The sequence below is a fragment of the Lagopus muta genome, chromosome 5 (genome assembly GCF_023343835.1).
Source record: "Lagopus muta isolate bLagMut1 chromosome 5, bLagMut1 primary, whole genome shotgun sequence".
Taxonomy (NCBI): Eukaryota; Metazoa; Chordata; class Aves; order Galliformes; family Phasianidae; genus Lagopus; species Lagopus muta.
Window position 1 is genome coordinate 45,120,999 of NC_064437.1, and position 12,462 is coordinate 45,133,460.

A 12,462-nucleotide genomic window follows, 5' to 3' on the forward strand; every position below is an offset into this window, starting at 1 on the left:
AGCCATAAAAGTTGAAGAGAGAGATGTATGCAGGCTGGCCCTGCCTTGCAGGGATTACCCTGTGCTTGGCTGCTGGCCTGGTCTGCATCAGCCCTGTGGCATCCGCAGCAAAGGAGAGAGCCCTGCCCCATCTATCTGTAATAGTCACTGCCAGTGCCATTTTTCTTCCACTGAGTTTCAATGCCTAAATGATAGTTCCAAAATGACCAAATATCTGTTGAGCCACTGTACTTCAAAACTGATAACTACTTTTCTTTGCTAGCACTCGATGCTTTTCAAAGAGTGAATTATCTAGATACGTGCTTTATTTAGCAGAAATTTCCAATAAACCTCGTTCTATCACTGTGAGTTATGGCACCCCATGCTATGTTGATCTCAGTTTGACAGGCAGTGCCAATGCCTATATGTCAGTCTGAGAATTTATGACAAACGATGTGCTATTGAAATTTTTAGAACTACTGCAGATTGCCAAGAAAAAAATCTTTAGAATATTTAATTATACTGGGTTCATCTTCAGATTGAAAATTATTTATTCAGTTTACACAGTTACATTGATCCAATATTCAGGATGATATTTAATCACGAAAAGAAAGGAAATTTTTATTGAAATTTCCCAACCAGTTCCAATTGCAATTTATTATGAGGAAAGGAAAAAGATGTATGAATGCAATGCTGTTTTTCTTTTCAAACAGTCTTTGTCATTAAATAATAGTGTTCACTTTCAATCATTTGAAATAATCAGTCTCCAATAAATGTCAAGCCCATATGCAGGAAATGGAGGCCTCAAATGTAGAGAGAATGAACTGCTTATGAAAATTCTCCTCCAGCAAAGAATACAGAAAAGAATAAGGAAGGACCTTTAACTAGAAGTGCTACTTGATCTACATCACTTTTTTTTTTTTTTTTTTTTTTCTTTTTGGAGATCTCTTCTCTCTACAGACCAAATCTTGCCATGTCATGTTTGTGATCTCAGTATGTGTGTTGAAACACATCAAATCAGTTATGTGAACTTTTAAGCATCTGTTTTCTCTTTAACTTTCTTATTCACACCATGGAAGAAAAATGAACTGAATTGCTAAGTACTAATCAACTTATTTTTTAAAGCAGAAGATGAACTTTTCAGAGCAAAAGCCAAGAAAGTGAACACTATGTGCTAAAGCAGACAAAATTTGCCATGGATTACAGGCACATTAGTGTTGTAGAGCACCAGAAAATCCTGTCTCACTTAGAATTGAACTAAATGTACCACAACTCAATTAGTTGAATTCTTCTTCAACAATTAACCATCCCAAAACACAAATCCTGAAAGCAGGCACAGGGGGGAGAGTAGCTGATCCTTTGAAAGTGGAGGTGGGTGTACCTATACAGCCAGGTTTGTTTATGCTAGCCAAGCTTCTGTGCTGGTGCATTTTCACCGTAAATCTTTTTCTTCTTTCAAATAGGTGAAAAGATTCTGATCCCAGTTTTCATGGGAGAGACAAAGTTGCCACAGGTTGGCATTAAGTTGGGTTGACAGCAACAGTTAAAATATAAAAGTATCCATGAGCACCCTGGTTTTGACCAGCACACGTTTTCCTGGCAATGCCGTGCTGCGTGCTCATACAGCCCTCCTTGGCTGCTGCCAAGATTCATGGTTGCCACCTCTTACGTTATTAGCCAGGGAATGTTTGATCCTGATCACTGCACCAAGCACTACCTACAAAGTAATCACAAAGGCATAGTCCACCAATTAAAAGTATGCCTTCTTCAGGTGCTGCTAATCATGCATTAACTTCAGCTGGAACAGAAGCTATTTTTAATATCACACATAATTGCAAATGTTTGGCTTAGAGTTGTCTGCTGTCCTAACAGGCAGGAGGATGTCTGAATTCTTTGTACCTTGGAAAGCCCCTGCTGCAGATAAAGCTAACTTCTCTCTTATTGAAAGTCTTCATGCTTGTTGCTTTTTACATCCACCCTGAGTAGCTTTAAAAGGGCCACAAAGGAAGTAAAGCTGTGGAAAACCAAGGCTACCTAGGCAAAAGTTTACACCTGGAAGGAAAATCCCACCAAAACTTCTTCAACAGTGGAAGAGAGCAAGTGTATTGTAGTAACAGACTGGAGGAAGCAGTAACTGCAGTAGAAAAGAATAGATGTGTAACATACAGCTAGGTTCATGTTCTTTTACTTGATGGAAGAAAAAAACAAACAGTAGATTCAAGAAATAAACCTCTCTTGGTTATTGATGATAGGCAAGACCTCATAATCTATTTTAGTCTCCTGATGATTGTATAGGTAGAACGTGATGGTGCAGTCCTAGCCCTTTAGCAGTTATACTTTTAAGTACCTCTGACTTACTGTTAGATACTTGCCCTGCATCTTGCATCAGACAAGTTCCCATTTTTCCTTTATCAGGACTTTTATGGCTGTATAATGAACAGTCAGGCCTCACTGGCTGCCACTGCTGCATTAGGGACATCACTAAGGGCCATCATGACATCCTATGGGCTGGGGGCTGAAGATCTAGGGAGACGAACTGCAGGGAGCAGACTGAAACCAGCAAGGCACAATTAGGTCCAGCATGACAGCCAGCCCTAGGGAGGAGGCTCGAGGATGTTACAGTATGGGGGCAGTGGCGGGAGCTGCTGTCAGCACCTGCTCCAGCCCATCTCCCAGCCACCTTGTGACTGCTGTGGCTGCTGGCGACACTCCAGTGCCCAGCACGCTGCCTCTAGCTGCTGGGAGCAGGTCATTTCCCCAGCTCTCATATGTCTGGGGAGGAAGCATTGGGTCCCTTGGGCTCTCCAGGGCCTGGGACATGCATGGAGGACGTCCCCTCACTTAAGGAGCTGGAGCAGCTCCTCAACACTGGGCGGCCTTCTTGTAACCACGTTGATGAAGTGTGGCCTAATCTCTTCTTGGGAGACCTGTAAGTACAGTTGCACAGAATGACTGAGCTTTAATGCCATTGCTTTACATTATGCTTCTCCAGCATATTAGTGCCCCTTATTGATGTGGCAGTAGGCAGCTCATAGTTTTGCTGATTGATGTCATTTACAGTGCAGACTGCAGTTTCTGAGATCATTTTATGACTGATTTGATACTTGGTTCTCATTTATTCCTTGGAAACTGTGCACTGGTTTATGTTGAGTAAGAGATGCAATCGCTGTGCTGTTCCTGCCCTGTGAGTATCTCTGTACCAATCTTAATTTGTTTATGTTGGTCTTCCTCTTAGAGTAACAGCTCACAACAGATTTGTTTTGTGGAAGATGGGTGTTACCCACGTTTTAAATGCTGCCCACGGCACAGCGTACAGCCACGGAGGCCAGGACTTCTATGGAGCTACCATTGATTATTATGGTGTGCCAGCACATGACATCCCCAGCTTTGACATAAGCCAGTTCTTTTTCTCGGCGGCAGAATTTATCCACAAAGCCCTGAACACACCAGGAGGTATAGAATGATCATTGTTCACATTTGTATGTGTGTTGGCAGCCTTTCATAACCAGTCAGGCCCACAAGCTCACTGGTGCACAGGTCAGTACATAGCCTACTGCCAGTACCTGCATGGTAAAGGTAAAGGGGAAGCTGTGCTGTGCAGGTGGATAGCTGCAGCTTGGCTCCAAAACAGCAAGAAAGAGTGAAAAGTTGATGTGAGAGAAGGATGAACAGTGGCTGAGAGAGACAGAGTAGAGAGGAAAGGAGTTAGAAAGAAGAGAGAAATATCAGGAGGGAAAGACCTGTTCACAGAGAAGAATAAAACATGTATCTGATATGGAAGCAGTCTTATCTGGTCTAGTCTTTTGACACCCTCTCGTGGCAACTGTATTTGTCATAATAAATGAATAGGAAGACGACAATCCTGATTTCTTCAGCCACCACCCATGTGAAGAGGCTCACACACTGTGAACGATCTTCCTGTGAGAACAAGGCCTGCAGGGCTGTGCTCCCGGGGAGGAGATTCACCTTTACCCAGGGGAATTTACAGTGTGTTGCAGAGGAGACTGAGCGTCTTGGCACTGGTGCTATAAAACACTAATATGCATGTATTACATAAAAGACCGTTCCTTAGCATGAGTAAACTGGCATTGATGGAGCTCTTTCTCACAAAGAGAAATACAGCCACGACAAATCGACTTATTACTTAATGATGCTAGGCCAGTCATCTTTCTTGGTGGCTGATGTGTCAGTGCCATCCTTTCAGGCCAGGATGCAGCATTCTTCTTCACCTAAGTGAGCCTTTCTGAAAGCACTGGGTCTGGTTTTCCTCTTGCTCACAGTAGAGCAACATCATTGCTTTGGTTTTTAACTAACCAGTGTTTCTGAAATCAGATTGTAATCTCATAACACTGCTCATACAAGTGAATAGAACAACTGCAAATTAGACTTAACAGTTAGCAGTTCATCTCTTTTTGGACTAGGTGATCTTAGTGGTCTTACCCAACCTTAATGATTCTATGATTTTATGATTCTATTCTATCATTCATATCTATTGGAAGGGTAAAAAATAGTTTGCTGTGTAATCGTGACCAAACTGGAGAAGAAAGGACAGAGTTGCCTTCTCTTTTAGTTTAAAACTTCATCCACCATACTGCTCCTCTTTTATGGTTATAATTTGCCTTTCTTCTTTTTTTTTTTAAACTAGCTAAAATTTTGGTACATTGCGCAGTTGGAGTAAGCAGGTCAGCATCTCTAGTCCTAGCATATCTCATGATAAATCACCACCTGCCATTGATTGAAGCCATCAAAACAGTGAAGGAGCATCGATGGATTTCACCCAATCGTGGCTTTCTGAAACACCTGCGAAATCTGGACATTCAGCTACGGCAGAAGAAGGGCTGCTGAAAGGACAAAACCTTTACATATGCTTTTCTGAGTTTCAGCTTTGAGAACCACTGTGCACACACTACTTCCCAGGATCAGTACATATTTAAAAAAATGAAGAAAGCTATGCATCAAAGTAAAACAACAAACAAAACCCAACACAACTGTCAGTGGGTACATTCTGGCAGCTGACTTCCTCCAAGATGAGCACTGCCAGAATCAGCCCCTAAGCACTACCTGCTACAGAGCTGTTGTGCACAGTGTGATCATACCAGAGGGCTCCACTGGAGCTGTGAAGATGGACTGAAGTTGTTCTTGATCTGTGCTAATGCCAGAGGCAAGTTCAGTAATTGCATCTAGCAGTACTGTATGTTTGAGTCCCCTTTTCTCAGGAGTGTAACAACACCATCTTCTTCAGTTTGGTTACAGTTTTCATGAGAAAAGCTTGTTGCATTGCAGGCCTGGTGATGTGATAAGGACAATTTCTTAGGCCCTTGTGCTCTGCTGCATACACCTTTGTCTTTTATGGATCTCTTAAATATTATGCTGCCACAGAGAGCTGTGACATATCAGTGGAATAAACTTCTGCGCAGCTCTCTATGTGGTCTCAGGGTCAGCAAACCCACAAGTTTTTCTTATGTAAATATGTTGACAGCAAGGCACTATATATGATGTTGTATATTGAGGATATTGAAAAAGAAGACAGATTTTTAAGATACTTTGTAAGCGTAAACTCATTAGTTCTGTGTAAGTGGCTTTGAATCATTTCTGTTTTAATCAGGTAGGAAACCTAGGCGTTTGTCATTACCAGGGAGCCACAGGCATATGTTTTCCTGTGTTTGCAAGCTCTTGCCCACAATAAATGTAGATTGCTTTAAGGGCCTTTGGGATGTCAAATCCATGAAAGAAGCTGGTAAGGCTTTAAGCTAATAAAGCACCTACTTTGCAGCATCCCTCTGCTCCTTTACCCCTCAATCTGCAAGCAGGCTGCTGAGCCCCACGCTCAGTGACTGCACCCGTGCCCCAGCAACTTGAACCTGAGCAAAGACATTGCCCCCCATTGCCTGTACTCAGTTCCTTACAGCTTCCCAAGTTTAAGCTGAAACATAAGCTGGTCTGACCTATTCCTTCTCAAAGGATTAGTCCAGAACTTGGAAGGAAAAAGCATCAAAGACTCAGGAAGTCCAAGTGTTACTTTCCATCCACCTCTGAATAAGGGTGCTGACTCCTTACTACAGTGTCTTGTCTACATTCCAAATTTCAAAACTTCAATTGAAAATAAGCCTAAAGCCCAGACAGTCAAATCCCCTCCTGCCTAAACACTCTTTATTTGATTTAAATTCGTCTTGTATTGCTGTTTTCTAAATTCAGCAGGGAACCGAGTTAGCTTTAGTCAATAGCTACACTTAATTGATACAAGTTAGTTTTAAGCTGTTTTGAGGCTGTCACTTTTCCTATCACCAGTTAATTAGTTACTTAAGCAACTTGATTTTTAATACAGGAACAGCATTTGCAATTCATGTTACCATTCTACCTGAAAATTACCTTGTTACTTTGTGGTGAACCGTGAAGCAATAATCAAATCTGTTTTTGCCCTTTGCTACTAGTTTGATTTATTGATTAGCTGCCCTTATGAACTTTCTCTACCAGATTGAGTAAATACATTTTTGCATGCTTGTTTGCATTTGAAGCATCAGGTCTCATTATTTCCCTTCTGCTGGAGGAGGCTTGCAAAGATTATTAGAAGGCATAAGTAATGGTGACTTGTGGACTGTAATTCTTCCTTCCCAGACCCCTATTACCCTGAACTCTTGAAGAGGCTCTTGAAGAGATATGGATGCTGATTCTGCCTAGTGGTTATGGGAATGCAGATATCCTCTCTATTTCAATGCTTTGCAACATAAGCATGAAGATCCTTTCAGAAGTTTATTCAACTGTCTGTTCAGATTTTCCTAAGTCTTGCCAAGGAGTTCCACTGGCAAGAGAAAGAGAAAACTTTGTAATGTAAAAAATGATCAAATAGAAAATTGCATTTAAACCCCACCAGTGCTAACATAATCTTTATACCTCACAAAGCAGCAGTGCAGTGGAGGAGGAGCTGGGTTTGCTTTGAAGTTCTCCATTAGAGATAGGATTTACATGAGTTAACATTTCAATATAATTTATACTTCATTCACATTACAGTAGATTTCAGTCTGGAAGTCTTTTGAAGACACGGCACTGAAAAGTCTGAAATTCACGTGAGTGAAATAAAGCATCTTAATGGCTTTAGGCTGGGCAAAATTAGACACGTATGAGAAAGATTGATGGAACCTCCCATCAGGATAATGCTTTGTGTGCCCCTGAACATCTGTCCCACAAAGCCACAGCTGTGAAAGCTGCTCCTGTTGTAGATTAGTACCTGCTCTCTTACGTGCTGTTCATCCTATGAGGGCATTGTTTCACAAGGAGCAGAGTAGTGTTGAGTGGAGCCAAGCCAGTATGGCATCCATGCCACTAATGATATGGCAGTGACTTTGTACAGCAGGACTGGCATACCCCAGTGGATGGAATAAATTGCTTAGGAACTCTTTTTCAAGGGCGCTGGCAAGTCACAGAAGTGTTTTAAATCTGCGAAGGTAGTGTTGCCTATATTTCCTGTCTGCCTGCATTGCTCCTTTATATTCTGTGCACCGTTGGCTCGCGCTCCACGCAGGGAAAAGGATTCCCATCAACATACACAAAAGTAGTAAAATTAGTCCTGTAACGTCTTGAAACAGAAAACACTATCTGCTGTGGCTTGATAGGAAGAAAAGAGACCTTCTCCCTGGTCCCTTACTCTGTCCATAGTGATGGGACGTGACATTAGTACTTCCCCTTTTCTACTGTCAGCAGAAAAAAATTGCATTTTGAATTTTGGTTTGGAGAGTTATGCTGAGGATCACAAACAAATGAAAAATACTGCCTCGCCAGCAGCACTTTGTTTGGAATATGCACATGTCAACAGGGGATGTAGGATGAGGAAAACTGAAGGTTCTGAAAGGTGCTCCTCATTGAGGGAGGGCCCCAGTCTGGAAGATGTTTAGATTCCTGAATGCAAGCTCAGTCAGTGCCTGCTGAACTAACCTGAGCATGCAGGCTCACCCATAGGGATCTCCTTACCCAAGATCCCACAGGTACTGTCAGTGTTTCATCCTCTTGGACAAACAGGCACACAGGCCTTCCTGACAAGGCTGGCCTTTCCTCAATATGGTCATATATATATATATATATATACAGACATATTTAGTATTTTTCTAAAGAATGCACTTGACAAAATCCACAGCAAGGTTACCCAGGATGCTGCAGGAGGTAGAGGTTTACAAACATTAGAGGACTAATGGGAAAAATTGTGGAGCAGAAATTTGCTCAGGGTTACGAAATACACAGAAACTCCAATGAGACCTGGAAGTTCATGAGCTGGAGGCTGGGAGAGCATTAGAAAGTGGTGTATCTCACACTTGTGCAGCCTCATTTTCTGTCTGCATCAGCTTACAGCCACAGGCAGACACAAGGACAGTGAATTCAATGGGTCTGTGTGGAGGCCCATGACAGCTGCTGCTCTCATGGCCTTTATTTTGAACTCGCCTCTAACAGGAGCCATCCCATTTCCCAATAGTTTATTATTAGAACTGGATCACATGAGACACTGGAGACTGTGTCTCCACTGCACTGACCAACATTTCTTCTGTGGGGAGAACTCTGTGCTGGCAAGCACAGCAATACTGCTTCTGTGGGAAGTTGTGGGGGTGGTTATTTTTTGGTAAAACTTTGACTTAAAAGCAGAACTTTTATTTCTGTGGGTGCTCCCATTCACAGGGGAGGCAGCACTCAGCCCGCTGGGGGACCTGTCAAAGTGCATGTCACTTTTAGGGACAGCCACCTGTTGGGGACCATCAAGTGAAGAGAATGCTCCAGCAACAGCACCCCATGTGTGGCGACCGATGGGCCACTGCCTGGGGAACGGTCAGACAGGCAGCCAGGAATGCAGCGAGTCCAGCGTTCCTGCAGTCCAAAAACTGCAAGGTGGAATCAAAGCAGGTGGGTGAAGAGCAGCCTGAGCTCTACACAGGCTGTATGTAAGTGCTATTTGAGGCTGAAGGGCTAGGAAATGCAGCTCTCATTAACACATGCTGTCCAACTATTTAGTTAGCGCTGTTAAGCTTAGTTGCCTTAAAATAGCCTAAGCATAGAAGAAAGCAAAGGGACTGCTCATTAAAGGAAAAACAAAACACATTACAATGAATTAAAAAGAGAATAAAATTCTCTTTAATAATTTCCATATATTAAAAATTATAGATTAAAAAAAGATTTCCTAAATGCTGCAATGTGTAACACATAGACCTCAAAGACTAAAAATTTTAAAAAATAAAATAATGAATGGTGGGAAGAAATGTATAGATAACAACAGTGTGTACATGTAGTAAGTAAGAGATGAACTTTCAGCTAACAGGAGTAAAAACATAGAGGTTTGCTAATGCAACAGTTCATCTACAACAGGAAAGTTAGAAAGAATCAAAGCCTACAATCAGCAAAACTGCTATTTGTTCACACTATCAATGGAGTTTTCTTTATTCTGCCAGCTTCTTTATTCTAACATCAGTAAGATTAACAACATTTAAGATTAACAACATTTCAGAGTTAGGTTTCATGGCATCTTCTGGAAGTGTGGGAGAGAGAGGATTTGGAACTAGGGCACAACCCAGTGCTAAGCAAAGTCAACAAGCAGGGGTTGTTTCTGTACTGCCATCACTGTGCCACAGCTCATACCAAAAAACCCAAAAGCAGTACCACAAGCTGTCACTGCTCGTTTCTGTGGAACCAGCTATGTGCAGTTTCTCAGGAGCTGGATTAAATATCAGTCTAGAATTAAAGCTGTATTCCTTAAGGCATACTTTCCCTGATGGTTTTATCAGATATATGATAGTCAGCCTCTTTAAATGAGTTAAATATAATTCATCGTACACCGTGCACTATAACACATTATGTACTCTTCACTATAAGAAATAAATAAATAATGAAGTAGGAATGGCAGACTTTGCATGGTGTCTTTTATCCTGGAGGACTTTGAAGTGGTTAATAAATTGATTATTAAGTATGTATCTGTCTGTTAGCCATTGCTGGCACACCGGGCCAAGTCCCTTCAGGTTGAAAGGTGAAATATTTTTAAAAATGATACGCAATAAATAACTCTGGGCCCAAGATGTAAAACATCCTGCAGAAATTCAGCTTCACACTGAATTTTAAGAAGGCAGCTTTATCAGCTGGAGCTTAATCAGATTAGCAAGACTAATACTACGCCAGCAAAGGAACGCCACACAGTTGCACCCTGAGGCAAAATGGTTGCTAAAACCTGAACAACAATCACACCTCAAGACCAGCTGTAGGACGACCTGAGCTACCCTGGGGACTGAATTTTTGCAAGGTGTTTGGGCCGCTGACTGTAGTCAAGTGGAGCCTGTATACCTGTAAATTTACAAGAAGTTCCAGACAAGAAAGTGTATATTTTATGCAGAAATCACAACCTTTTACCTTTCTTTCATTACTTTACTGTTTCTTACATGAGTCTCAAAATGTAGATGCTGGGGTCTGCAGACAGTAACATGATGAGGTAATAAGAAACACTGTCTTCTGTCATGAGCCTTCATACATGATTCTCCGCAGCTTTGTAGTCCATAACAAGGAAGGCCAGAGGAGGCTTGGTGTCACTGACTGCTACACATGGCATGGGGAAGCAAAGAGGACTGAATGTTCTGTGGCTAGGAAAGTCATCATTATGGAATACCTGCAGAGGACTTTCACCTTGGTATGCATTTCTGTACAACCTCAGAGTACATTCACAAGGCCTAATGGTTAGTTCCTCCCCTGGTGAACCATTGCTCCAACACAGCTACTTCATTAAGCAATCACAGATTACTTCGGAAGCATTAACTAAACTTCACTGAACCACTTGGATAAGTCTGACTACCTACTTACAGATATTGTCTCCATGGCAGGAGAGAGCACAGCAGTGTCCTGAAAGATAGGAAGTAATGCACGTAACTGTAACTGTGCCCAAATCAATGGCAAAGATGACACAAGGGCTACTGTAATCACCAGAGGGTGTCTTCTGAAACGAGAGAAAAAAGCAACTATAAATGGGAATTATGCTGTATTTTAGTGAATGGGAAGAAAAGCACTGAGATTTCAGTTGAAAAACGCAGATTTAAATATATAAATATATATATATTTTTTTTTCTAAAGGTTGTGGGTTTTTTGTTTGTTTTTTTTAATTGGTATGTAAGAATGCACAGCATATATAATGTTACTTTCTGGTTTGAAAAGGAGCCAAAAGCTGCAAACAGCCATAATAGACATGCCAGTTGGCCATTTACAAAGCCTAGTGCCATATGTTTCCCCTCTTTTTCTGGACTCACATCTCTTATATCAAAAAGTGGTTCTTGCTTTATGAAAGGGATGAATGTAATATTGAATGTAATATCCTGAAGGATACTTTATCTCAGCTGCCATAAATTGGATCTTGGAAAGTTGAGATGCAAGTGAGGCAGAAGTACCAACTAATGCAATTGGCACTATACAATGCAGCCAGGAGCAGCACAACATACATTCATTCCTATTCTGCAGGAAAATCTTGCTTCCTTGTATTCTTGGAAAAAGCAGATCTGCTCCCCTTGGGCTGGCTTAACTTCTGTCATTTTCCTCAAGGCAATGCTATTCAAAGAGTTTTCCATTACTGAGCAATTCATCAAGCTGAGGGTTCCCAAAACAGCTGCAAGATTTAGATATTGAACAGAGATACAGTATACGCCTATGTAAATTCTTAGGAAATGTAAGATCAAAGTGATGGGAGGTAATGTTGGACAATCTAAATATGAGATAAAGATCAAAGGAATGTGACATAAAGCTCTGCTAACAAACCTGTTTCCCATCTTTTAGGGGACAGTGGGGTTTTGCAGTTACTCCTTACCAATTTGGTTAAATGAAAGAAAAACTGTGCTCAAATACGTTCCCATTTCATTGGCCACTCCATTCATGAAAAGTCAGAAGACTCGACTTCAGGAGAAAGTTGCTCAATGTTTAAATAGCACTGGGCTTAAAAAGATGGTAATGTGCTTTTCTACATTGAGATCAGCAAAGAAAAAGAGAAACAAATGTGGAATTCCAACATGTACAAGAAGTTACACAGACTGGGGGACAGAAGTTAGACACACTGGGGAAGAGAGGCTTGCCACTCTGCAGACAACTGATGTTCAGCTCCCAGAGGCCTCCCAGAGGCACCTACTTGCCACCATGTTCTCTACCCAGCTCTATCCGAGCCTCACAGACTTTAGACTTACAGAAGCATGTTGCCATAAATAAAATAAAGCTTTCTTTTCATGCTCAGGATCTCCCATCACCACCTACATTCTCTTAACACAAATAGTGCTGTGTCTTCAGTGCTAGTAAACAAATAAAGAATTATTTAATTTTACAGGGATATTTCATAAACAACCCACTCTTTCAGCCCTACTCTGCTTGCCCAGAGCATCTGTCTACTGTCAATGTTTTGCAAAGGAATGGGAACTGCAAAGATAAAATGCTAATCAGATTTCTGAAATGAATACCCAAATTGGCAAGGTGGCAACTCCAGCATCTCAGCAG

General features: G+C 41.5%; 1 protein-coding gene across 1 annotated transcript; it reads left to right on the plus strand.

The window, feature by feature from the left end:
- Positions 1–2,709: 2,709 nt before the first annotated feature.
- On the plus strand, positions 2,710–7,174 carry DUSP13 (dual specificity phosphatase 13). The gene is made up of 3 exons (XM_048945600.1): positions 2,710–2,908; positions 3,215–3,432; positions 4,625–7,174. Exons 1-3 carry the CDS (start codon positions 2,748–2,750, stop codon positions 4,822–4,824), a joined length of 579 nt encoding a protein of 192 aa, XP_048801557.1. The 5' UTR covers positions 2,710–2,747; the 3' UTR covers positions 4,825–7,174.
- Positions 7,175–12,462: the final 5,288 nt, after the last annotated feature.

Excerpts from the sequence above, each read along its gene's own strand:
- DUSP13 (XM_048945600.1), top strand. The coding sequence starts at position 2,748 with ATGTCTGGGGAGGAAGCATTGGGTCCCTTGGGCTCTCCAGGGCCTGGG. Across the intron at positions 2,909-3,214 it reads AATCTCTTCTTGGGAGACCT|AGTAACAGCTCACAACAGAT; the intron begins GTAAGTACAGTT and ends TCTTCCTCTTAG. Across the intron at positions 3,433-4,624 it reads AGCCCTGAACACACCAGGAG|CTAAAATTTTGGTACATTGC; the intron begins GTATAGAATGAT and ends TTTTTAAACTAG.